Source organism: Martes martes (genome assembly GCF_963455335.1).
Source record: "Martes martes genome assembly, chromosome: 16".
NCBI classification, from domain to species: domain Eukaryota; kingdom Metazoa; phylum Chordata; class Mammalia; order Carnivora; family Mustelidae; genus Martes; species Martes martes.
The window spans coordinates 22,420,040-22,432,588 of NC_137904.1; the positions used below are offsets into that span (position 1 = coordinate 22,420,040).

General features: G+C 40.5%; 1 protein-coding gene across 1 annotated transcript in view; it reads left to right on the plus strand.

Annotated features, from left to right (window-relative positions):
- Positions 1-12,549, plus strand: part of SSH2 (slingshot protein phosphatase 2) — a 101,439-nt gene that overhangs the window by 76,085 nt on the left and 12,805 nt on the right. Inside the window, exons 11-12 of the mRNA XM_080826629.1 lie at positions 4,007-4,153; positions 7,379-7,579. Coding sequence (XP_080682755.1) covers positions 4,007-4,153; positions 7,379-7,579 — 348 coding nt within the window. The remainder of the gene's footprint in view (positions 1-4,006; positions 4,154-7,378; positions 7,580-12,549) is intronic.

Below are 12,549 nucleotides of genomic sequence, written 5' to 3' on the forward strand. Positions count from 1 at the left end.
TGTAATCTAATAAAAAGTTAAGTGGCCATTCTCCCCCCTGTTTCATCCTCCCCCACACACATCTCCCAGAAAGAGCACTGTTTCAGAGGAAAGGCTTTCCAAAATAAATGTGCATGCCTTTCCTGTTCTTTAAAACAAATGTAGTTATTGGTTACTTTTGTTTGTTTTTAGAACAATTTAAGGTGCACAGTAAAATTGAGCAGAAGGTACAGAGATTTCCCATATACCTCTGCCCCCACACATGCATAGCCTCCCCTATTATCACCATCCCTGCCAGAGTGGTGCATTTGTTACAACTGATGACCCTACACTGATATGCACGTTGTAATCATGCAAAGTCCATATTTACATTACAGTTCACTATCAGTATTGTACATTCTGTGGCTTTGGACAAATGTATAGTATCATGCATCCATCATTATGGTATCATACAGCATATTTTCACTGTCTTAAAAATCCTCTGTTCTGCCCATTTATTCCCACCCCCACCCCTGGCAACCACTGATTTTTTTACTCCCTCCACAGTTTTGCCTTTGGTTCCTATTTCCTTGTAAGAGTACATAGATCTGCATGTGTCGGGTTCACAACTATTCCCTCAACATTTATTGACCATCTTCTGTGGGCCAGGTACAGTGCTAGATACTAGGGATCCAAAGAAAAATAAGACTCAGTCTGCATCCTTTTTTAGTAAGGTGCTTGAAATCTAAGTAGGTAATAAATGTAAAATGGACAAGCTTCTGAAATTGAACAAGAATACCTACTTTGTATTAAGAAATGTGCCCCTAAGCAGCATGGTTATTGAGTTTGATTGTAGCTATTGAGAACACCATCAACGTTCAGCAAGCAAAAAGCTGCCATTCCTCTTCCCTTTCGACTTCTTAGCTAATGCCTAAATTTTTCATTGAACTTGGCCATGCTAACTCTTAGTTGTGCCCAGCGATAAGACCTACTGACACCCAGAAGTAGGGATGGCTAGTTCCTGGCCGCCTGTTTTCCCACCTATAAGCCAGCCTTCTGGTTATCTTTAGCGTAATTAGTTGCATACTCCCTACTTTTCCTTCGAAGGAAAGGTATGTCATAATTGCTAAAATGAACCTGGAACAAGACTTAAGCCAGAGACTTATACAGAGTTCTTGGGGTGGGGAAAAGTGGGGAGTGAATCTGGTTACTTAATTTAAGATATGAAAATAAATAGAACTTGGAAACTTTAAATTGACTAGGATTGAGTCTAGAGTTCTTGAAAATAGAGAATGTATCTTGGTTTTGTGTAAAACATATCTCTACTTAGCTCAAAGCTTTATACCAAGAGGGTACTCAGTAAATGTGAAGAGACGATAGAAAAATTGACCGTGACTTGCCAGAAACTAGCATGTAGATACAGTGTTTAACATGAAATCTGAGCTTTGATAGAGCCGGTGCTTGCCAAATGTATTGAAATTACATTGTGCACATATACACTTTGACATATAACACCCCCACCCCGCTGGAGATAATACCTATTCATCTCATTTACTATTTATAATGCTAAATTATAAAACACAGATGTATTTGTCTTAAAAGACAGTATAGGTAGATGGTCAGACATCTACTTAGATCTTGTTTCATATATTCACTTGTTCTTAAAATCTTGTGGATTAAGAATTACAGTTACAAAACATGTATACTGCCCCTTTTGGATGATTTAAGGGATTTTCAGGTCTAATTTTGGCAATAAGGCCATTTTCACCCAATCTACTAACTTCAGAACCCCAAGTAAAGTGCCACTCCATATAGAGATGTCAAAGAAATTTCGAGGCGTGCTAATTTTTTGTTTAATTTAATTTTATTTTTTCAGTGTTCCAAGATTCATTGTTTATGCACCACACCCAATGCCCCATGCAATACATGCCCTCCTTAATGCCCACCACCAGGCTCACCCATCCCCCAACCCCTCTCCCCTCCAAAACCCTCAGTTTGTTTCTCAGAGTCCACAGTCTCTCCTGGTTCGTCTCCGCATCCAATTTCCCCCAACTCACTTCTCCTCCTTCTTCCAATGTCCTCCGTGTCATTCCTTATGTTCCAAAATAAGAGAAACCATATGATAATTGACTCTCTCTGCTTGACTTATTTCACTCAGTATAATCTCCTCCAGTCCCATCCGTGTTGATACAGAAGTTGGGTATTCATCCTTTCTGATGGAGGCATGATACTCCATTGTATATATGGACCATATCTTCTTTATCTATTCAAAGGAGTTCTAATTTCAGTTGGTAGTGACTGCCTTGGGGTTCTGTAATGAATAGGATTGGGAAGCCTTGTTCTATCGTAATTCATTAGTGAAGTATGGGATTAGAGGTGGGAGGTTATTCATTTTTATTTTAATTAAGAGAAGTGTGCTTTCCTTTTGACAGTTTCATTGAGATATAATTCACATATAGTTCACCCACTTCAAATGTGCACTTTAATGATACTTATTATTTTTAGAGAATTGTGCAATAATTAATTAGAACATTTTTTCAGCCAAAAAAAAATTCTATACCCTTTCAGAGTCACCCCCATTTCCCTTCTGCCCCAGCTTCTAGAAACTACTAATCTGCTTCCTATATCTATAGATTTTCCTATTCCAGACATTTCATTTAAATGGAATCATATAATATGTGCACTTTTAAGAATAGTTTCTTTTACTTTATATTTTCAAGGTTTATCAATGTTGTAGCATGTGTTATTACTTCATTCCTTTTTTTTAATTGCCAAATAATGTTATTTTGTTTGGAAATAACACTTTTTATTTATTCATTCATCAGTTGGTGGACATTTGAGTTGTTTCCACTTTCTAGCTATTATGATTACTGCTGTGACCATTCATGTACAAATTTGGGGGTAAATTTATTTTTCATTTCTCTTGGGTTTATACCTAGGAGAGGAATATTCTGGGTCATAGAGTTACTCCATGTACTGTTTTCCACAATTGCATGTGCTTGCTTTTTAAATTAAAAAGAAAAAAAAAATCCTTTCTAGTAATGGACTTTGATGCAAAGTTAAAACATTCAAATCATGTTTCAGAAAAATTTTGGTTTTTTGACCTTAACCACAAGATGGATCAACTCGGACTCTCCCCTTCTGTAGTCATTTCTCTGACTTCAGAGACTGGGTTTGTAAGATCCCTATGTGTTGTTCCACAAAGGAATCAGCTTCTGCAGAGCAAAATAAGTGAGTCCATGTTGTGTTGGAGTAAACTCCAGTGACATCCCAGTCCACACTGAGAAAAGATAACCATTTGGCAAATTAAGCCCAAGCATTTACTGAAATTGTACAGTGAGAGAAACAGCAGAAGATATTTGTGATACAGAAAGTCTTCTCTATAAGCCTCTGGGTTATGCGAGAACTCTCAGACACATCTGCTGTGACAGCCAGAACTGCAGCCTAGAGAGTTACGAGAGTTTTAGGTCTAACTTAACTCTGACCCTCCCAGCCCTCGTCTCTTTTGCCTTTCTTATAGTTTACAGAGAGTAAGAGGGCAAAATCTAGCATTTAGAAAGAGAGGAGGAAATTTTCCTTTTCCCTCTTTTGTTGTTTTTTGTTTCTTTTGAGGTAGATGTTAATAGTCTGATTTTAATACAAATGACTTCCAAAGAATAAATTAAGTTTCTGGTAATTTTATCGACTGAAGAGAATTTGTCAGATCATGGACCTTAGGTTGATTCTTCGAAGTAAAATACAAGGCATATTTTCAAAAGACTATCAAAGATGAGACTGTGTAACTGTACATAAACTGAGAATGGAATTTAGATATTGAACTTGGTAGACAGGTTTTCTCCCAGTTACTCGTTGGTGCCCAGGTATGTCCTGGATTCTGTTATTATATGGTTTCTGTACCAGATCAGTATATAGCCTCTTTGTTTTTTAGCTTTCTTCAATATTTTAGTATTTAATTTCAACCTAAGGAGTAAACTATAAGTAAGAACAGTGTTGGCATTGGATTTAGCCTGAGTAGTAAAGCACACATTCTCCCTTGGTCCCCTTGCAGGGTGCGGTATATCTTGAATGTCACTCGAGAGATAGATAACTTCTTCCCAGGAGTCTTTGAGTATCATAACATCCGAGTATATGATGAAGAAGCAACAGATCTCCTGGCTTACTGGAATGATACTTACAAATTCATCTCTAAAGCAAAGTGAGTAATGGTCCCATATACGTGCTCTGACCCATGTCCCCCCCGCACCACACATGGCCGGATCCTGCAAGCTGTAGACAGCTTACTGTCTGTACTCTGGGAGAAGGAATTAAACAAAAAAAGGAGACTGAGTTTCCTTAATCCTGGGGAGAATTTGACCGTAACTCCATACTCCCTGTAAGTAGATGAATCCCCTGGAAGAAGATAATTTCCTGTTGACTGTTCGCAGTGAGCCCAAGATGAGGGAGGGCAAATGGAAGATGCTGCAAACGCAGTAGGAGTGAGAGAAGGAAGATGTTCTGAAGGAAGGGCTGAGTTGCCAAAGGGGACATGGGAAAGCTAGAGAACAGAGATGACTCCAGGTGGGTGGGATACTGAGTCCTCCTTCCTGAAGACTAGAAGGGCAACTTAGCCTTGGAACTCCTTTTTCATTCTTCTCCTTTACCCTTTGGGACACTAAACAGTGAAATTTTCCTCTGGCCATTCTGTTGATGTCATCTTTAAATTAATTGGTCCTTTTAGTGAAACTAATAGTATTAATTTAATGTTTAGTGTTAATTAGTATTAGTATGTCAACACTGGTTGTTTTTTTTTAAAGTCCCTGGGGATTTCCTTGCCAATCCTTTATATTCCTTCAATAGAAGGAACCATAAATGAGCATGTTGGCCACGCTGCCCCTTTGATGGGACCACATTCAAATCATCCCTGACAGATGAGAAGCACTTCTCATTTTTAAAGTCCTCCTACAGCAGTGATTCCACGTCTTTCTGCAGAACCTCCGTAGTCAAGAAGTTCTTCCTCTTAGTTACCCTGAATCCTCCTATACTAGCTTTGAGCCCATACTCTCAGTCCCTAGCTAGCACCTGGAAGAGTGTTTTGTATTCTTGAAGCCTATTACTAAATAGTTCTCAGTAATACCACTCATGGCATGCTTACTATGTGCCAGGTACTTTACACTTTATCCTCTCATGTAATATTTTCCAGAACCCAGAGAGACATATACTGTCATCCTTTTGTACAGATGGGGACAGACTATAGAGATGAGGTTCAGAGAAGTTAGGGAACAAGTGGTGAAGATAGGACTTGAACCTAAGATCGTGTCTTATTTCCGAGTCCATCCGGTATTTAGGAATAGTCTAGTTCCTTAAGGAAGGGAGACTGGAAAAGACTGGGCAAGTGGTGAGGATCGCATCCAAAGAGGCTAGAGTTCAGGTGAGGCCCCAGTCCCAGTAAAAGGAAAGGCCAATTTAAGCCCTGAGGTGAGATATGTGAGGCGTGCCGGGCACACATGAGCGGCAGTCGGGCTCCTGCTTGGGCTCATGCGAGTGTAGGTCAGCGTCTGAGAGGGAGCACCTCCTTAAATGGCACCTCAGGCACCTCATGTGTTTCCTCCCGATCAGGGCCCTGAATTCCAGACTCAACCTACAGATGGGTGGGCTTAGGATTCCTGAAGTGATACCAGGCTTAATCTAGACAACCAAGCATGGGAAAGGGCCAGAGGGGTTGGGGGTGTGTTGCTGAAACTGAAGATGAAATTGGATTTTCCGAACTGACTTCAGATCCTTCAGTCTGTGAGTTAGAAGCCATCCACTGAAAAAGCCCCATTCAAAATGAAGAAATGCTTTTATGGGGGTGGATTTCATAACTGTATGTTTCTTAAAATTGTCCAACTTTGAGCACCTTCCATGCCTGCAGGTATAGACCTGAAATTTGAAGTCAGAGCTTGATGGGGAAATATAGAGCACATGTCTGAACTTATATCTGAGGCACTCTGCCCTGTAGTCTAAATGAAAACCCTGTGGTGCCATAAACAAAACGAAAATGTCCTAGTCATTTGTGATCAGCTAAGCACACAGAGACACACAACTGCACCAACCTAAAGACTCCAGAATTTCGCATCTAAATGATGGGTAGGAAGTTAATCTTACCTTCCTTTTGAGACTGTTTTGGTTATTGCAGCTCATTCTCTGAATTCCTATAACTTACCTGGCACATAACCTCATTCCTATCATTTTGGCACATAACTTCATGCCTTCCTTGCATTGTACTTAACTCTTTCGTGTGTGTCTGTCTCCAGCAGAAGTGTTGGAAGGAAGCTTGTTTACTGTAATACAGTGAGTGAGTGAGTGAGTAGATTTTCCCTATTAGGCCGATGTACATTTTTTTTTAATTTATTAGAATAGCCACACAGGAAGGATTTTTAGCCCAGATACACTAGTGAAAAGAGTGACCATTCTTTTTTCCAGATTTTGAAATATTTCTGCTTCCAGCCAACAGACCTAATAGCAGATCCATAAGTTTATTCATATATCTAGTAAATATTTGAAGGCTTACTTTGTGCCAGACACTATGTTATTAGCAGAATTAGCATAGCAGGACTGAATAATGTTCATATCCAAAGTAAGGAGCTCTGGCATCTTGAGACCACACGGCTTTGTTTGTTTTTTACAGTCACCTTATGGTAACTTTGCTTTCTCTTTCTTCTGCCCCATTAAAACAACAACAGGTAGTGATTCATTCCATCCTCCTCACTGAGAAAACCATGTGGTGCATCACATGGTCCCATCCAACTCCACGGATTGTCTAGCCAGTGGTGATGTTGTGAAAAGTGATAGCGAGGGGCTACATCTGAGTAAAGAGGAGGATTAGTTTCATTTGGTTTGTACTTTCCTCCAGGGACAGAACCCTTACTGGAACTTGAACTGGAAGCAACTCAGAACATTTGGATAAAGCAGATGAATCACTGTCACACTTGTAACTCAAGAGTGTGCCAGCCTTAAAACATGCCCCTGGAACTGTAACGGCACTATCCTCCAGACACGCAAAATGGGGTCCCATCTCTAATCTGAAAATTCTCCCCTTCACACTCATTGCAGTTACCATTTTACATTCTAATTCTCTCTTTCTCCCCCTGAACCCTACTATTTAGGGAAGATTTCTTTTCCTCCCAGTACTTTGCACATTGTCTTACATACAGTGATTGTCTGGTAAATGTTTGCTGAATGAATTTAAAAGGATTAATACCAACACTGAATATTGTTTGAGTACGCTAGGATTGCCTACCCTCCCTGCACATTTGACGATAGATATATACAAGTACACTAAGGTGGGATGGTTTGAAAGAAAATGGAAGGGCGAGAGGAGACCTGGGAACATTTAGAACCTAACTTTTAAAATGTACTCACTCTTGTGCTTTTTCCTTCTTACCTCAATCCCCCAATGTAGGAAACATGGATCTAAATGCCTTGTGCACTGCAAAATGGGGGTGAGTCGCTCAGCCTCCACTGTGATTGCCTATGCAATGAAGGAATATGGCTGGAATCTGGACCGGGCCTATGACTACGTGAAGGAAAGGCGCACAGTGACCAAGCCCAACCCCAGCTTCATGAGACAACTGGAAGAGTACCAGGGGATCTTGCTGGCAAGGTGAGTGCCTTCAGTGACTTTCTCAGATTTTCTCTGCATTATGCTCCCTGGGGCAAGATAAAATGTCCTTCCCTGCAGCTAGCTCTCAGCCTAATTTGGATGTGTGATACATTTTGAAAGTTGAAACCTCTGTCAGTCCAGTTTTTTCAAAAATAAGTGCAGGCATTTAAGAATAGTATGGAAGAGCAAGCATTTAAAATAAAGACATTTAAACTAAAAGGTGGAAATACTGTTTTCTTACTTTAATTCTCAAGTAGGTGCTGATTATCAGAAACATTTGCCAACATCTTCTAAGGCCAGACACTGCTGCCTTATCAAAATGGATACTTACTGCTTCTAAAGTAATGCTAAGCATAGATGAAGTTCTTAGAAATTTTTTCAGCCCATTCTTTAAAAGAAAAAAAAAATTTTAAGTACTGGGTGCTGTTTTAGTCATTATTTTTTATCAGTGCTTGGTTTCAGTGAGCCTTCTCCAAAATTTTGGTCATGTGAAAAATCAAATTTGGGTTATGAAGGCACTTCCCAAAAATAACTCTCTTCTTCTCCTTTTAAAAATCTTTTAATCTGGTTATATATATATATATATATATATATATATATATACACACACACACACACACATACATACACATACACACACATGCATATATATTATATATATATATGTATGCTTTATAGAAATGCAGAAAACAGAGAGAGAAAAATCATTTATAAATTCAGTACAGTATTTATAAATACAGACAGTATTCGACATTATCTTTCATGTTTCTCCAGGTCTGACTCTTACCATATACATAGATGGTTATTTTCTCACAAAAGCTGTTCTTCAGCCCACCTCTTCACCCAGTAACTGGTCTTCCATTTTTTTTTTTTAACTATAGCAATGTATATTGAACAGTTACACTGCAGTTAGCCCTTACTTAACCATCCTTCCCGCCCAGCTTTACTGAGATAGAATTGTCATATAACATTGTGTAAATTGAAGGTGTCCAGTGTGTTGATCTGATGCATTTATATATCACAGACGATTATCACCGCAGCATTAGCTAACGCCTCCATTCCTTCACATGCTGTTTCTTTTTTCATGGTGAAAATATTTAGGATCTCTCTTAGCAACATTCAAGTACATGATACAGTATTATGAACTATAATCTCCATCTTCCATTAGATCCCAGAACTTACTAATCTTATAACTAGAAGTTAATACCCTTTGACCAACATATCCCCATTTCCCCCATCCTCTACCCGCTAGCAACCACCACTTTATTCTCTATGTCTCTGAGTATGGCTTTTTTAGATTACACATATAAGTGATACCATTCAGTATTTGTCTTTCTCTGTCTACCCAATACTAGATCTTGAACATCTTTCTGTATCAGTAAGAACTACTCATTTCAGCAATAACTTGGTAATTGGTTGTAAAATGAGTAATTAATTGTTTATTATTTTACCTCGTTGGTGGTGAAAGCCACTTTGAGCTGCTCTCAAGGAAAGAGATTCGCATATTAAATTGGGTTTAAGGGTCAGTTTCCTGAGATACCAGATGCTGAAATTCTGTGGAGTCTAGATTTTGCTTTGATTTTTTTCATGTGTGCATGTTCTAGGTGGTTTTGTTCAGATGAAAGCACAGCTGCCTAGAAGCAGTTGGGGCTGGTGCCAGAGTTTGACTCCAGTGAGTCTTATGACTTGGTCTTGACTCTTGAATCTGGGCTGTATTTCCCCTGAGCAAAATGTTAAATAGCCTTCCAGCCTATCCAGGCAGAGGGACCACCCTCCCACCCCCGAAGTCTGGGGAAAATGTGGCCACAGCATAGCATTATGGTTTCCACTAAAAAAAAAAACCCTCCCGTTTACTCAGTACTTGGCATAATTTCATCTGAGCCATTCTTTTAGGAGGCAGGGAGCATACTCACTCAAGTCTCCTGCACTTAAAAAGAATTTAGAGGTCTTTGGGGCCAGATTTTGATGACATTTTTGGATTAGATCAGAAGGTAGGACACAGCGGTTCTTTTTGGCACAAGAAAGAGGCATCTGAGGGTTGGATGAGACATAAATATTGTATGTTCCCAGGCACACACATGACGGATGTTAGGCAGTATCCTCACGTGACCCATTGAGAGCAAGGATACTATGTGTCCTGCCAATTTCAGTATTTATTCTGGAATCTCAGGCTACTGCAAGCTGTTGGGTTGGGTTTTTTTAGAGTATGTGGTTTTTCTTAGATGTTAAAGGAACTTCAGAAAAATCTTAGATGAGGATAAGAAGGGCAGCATAACCCACAAATCACACTGCCTCTTCCTTTCCCTTTCGGTTCTATCCTGCCTTCCTGGGCTTGATTCATGGAGGGAGGAGCAAGCCCTGGGGAATGAGAAAAACCATAGAATTGGAGTCAATAGATCTGGTTTCCAGCTCTGGTTCATCCTTTTGCTGCAACTTTGAGGAGTTACTTCACAGTTCTGATCCTTACCTGACTCCATTTGTAATTTGAAAATCAAGAGCCCTAGGTCACACTGAAACTAGTAATACACTGTGTGTTAACTAAATTGAATTTAAATTAAAAAAAATTTTTTTTAAAGAACCCTGTCACAGGGTTATTTTAAATAAAAATGTGTATAAATAAATGTACACTACAAGGGCACCTGGCTGGCTCAGTCAGAGGAACCTGCATATACCTCTTGATCCTCAGGATTGTAAAAAAACAGTGAACACCGTATACTGGTAAGGGTTATTCTGATGTGGTTCTCATCATCTTCTTTCTCCAGGGCCACCCAGAAACACACACATGCATGTGCCACCTATTCCCTCCTCCTTCCTCCAACCACTGCCTTCCACCACCCACAGGCACACTAACTCCATTAGAAACTAGAATAGGAAGTGGTCCTGGAATTTCCTGTACTGTGATGTTTCCTGGATGTTAAGAACTAGAATCTAGGGCTAGGGATATTGCTCAGGCTGCTTTCAAGTGCAAGTAATAGAATACCTCCATCGATCGGGATCTCAGCAAGAAACAGCATACTCAGATTAGGATGATTTGAGGAGGGTTTTACAAAGATGTGGGATTGTAGTAGAATCAAGGGACTTGTATCAGCAAGAGCTGTTCGCTAATAGCTGCGAGGCCCAGAGGGAGCCAGCTCCTAGAGCCTGGAAGGAGACTCCTGGAGAAAGAGGCCCCTTCAGAGAGGAGAAATAACCTCCAGTCAAGGAACGCAGTCAGCCTGAAGTGACCCTGTGGGGAGAAAGCTAGGAGAATAAGTGGCCTGCCTTTACACTCCTCCCTCCAGACTGTATCCTGCTGGGGCTCCCATGAAACAGTGAGTACCCAAATCAAATCAGGCCTCTGCCAGTTAGGAGAAAGCGTGGGAGTGCCTGCTGTGTATACAATCGTTAGGGTCTGCAGTCTCCGATGTTTTCGTTTTAAGAAACAGACTTGTAGGCTATTGCCAAACTAGCTGCCAAGTGGACTGGGCCCAGCAGATTCTTGCCCAGCCCTAGAGCACTACTCCAGGGTCTGCCTGCTCAGAAAAGCAAAAACAGAGAAGCCCCAGACTTCTGGAACTGTCAGCAGCTCTACAGCTTAGGTAACCAGGAGAAGAAAGTCCTTAGAAAAATCCCACTTATTCTGTTTGCAAAGAAATCCATTTTCTGTGGAGGTATTTTGATCTTGTATGCCAGGAACCATGTGATGGTTCTCCCAAAAAGATAGAGCCTGATCCCAGCACTCTTTAGCGCCCATGGTTGTGTAGTGGCACTGGGTACTTAACTTGAGGTGGCAGCCCTGAGGGTATTAGCTTGGGGCTTTGACGTCTTGGTAGAAGAGGAGTTTACCAAAGTGATACCAGGCCTCTGTAAGTGATTTATGAATTGGTTATAGTCTCTTAATCAGAATGCGAAGCTATGAGCCAAATAGTGATCACCTGTCTGAAATGCAAGGGACTTTTTGCGTAATTCAGGATGTCTTTAAGAGCCCAGGGAAGGCTAATATTTAATATAACCCTTTGGGCCTAAAAAGGAGGGTACCATAAACCCACTGATAGTATTCATATCTAATTTTATTTTTTATGTTTTTATAGCTGGGGGGTGGAATGAGATAGGAAGGGGGTAGGGGTATGTGTGTGTGTGTGTGTGTGTGTGTTGGTGTGTTGAAACCCTCCATTAAACTCCCAACAGCCATGTTTGTTATTCTGTTCTCTGATCATACAGGTATCTGGCAGATTTTTGTCCCATTAGACAAGTTCAGATTTCAGGCATTTGTAACCTGGACCATGTGTCTGTGATACTAGGTTCCAGTGTACAAGGGGCAGAGAAGAAACACTGGGTGGTAGCCAGGGAGAATTCGTGCCACATGTCTTCATAGATGTCAGTTTTGATTCTTTGAACACCCTGTCACTAGGGCCAGAGGAGGTAGAGGTGTCTGTTACACTCCCCTGCTTTGTTGGTGGAGACATCCAAGTCTGGTTCGCTGGTACACAGTGGTCAGCCAGCAGGAGGGAACCCGATAATGAATCCGCATCGCAATTGAGATTAATGGCTCTTCAGTGAAATAATTTTATAGCACTTAGGGACCATGGACAACACGTAGAAGATGCTCAGTTGTTGTTTTTTCTTTCTTCTCCTTTCTTCAGGCTGTCTAATGTCCTAAGACGTTAAACAGTCTGATTTTACTATAACTGATACTCCATTTTTAGCAGTATTTTCCTCTATGTAACTTTCTCAAAGGTGGTGCCTTACCAAACATGTAACAAGGAGAAAGAAAGCAAATTGGAGGCAAGAGAATGGGATATCATGTGTCGTTTAGATTTCCTTCTTGTTCATTTATGAAATAAAAGGCCAATATCAGGTCTGAGTCGCTCAAGGGAGGAAAGAACCTGAGACTTCTTTGGATCACCCAGGCCACAAACCAACTCTGAAGTTCTTTTTGGCAACTTGTTTACTTGATGCCTACCTGAAATAGGGGGAGGGAGTCCGTTGAA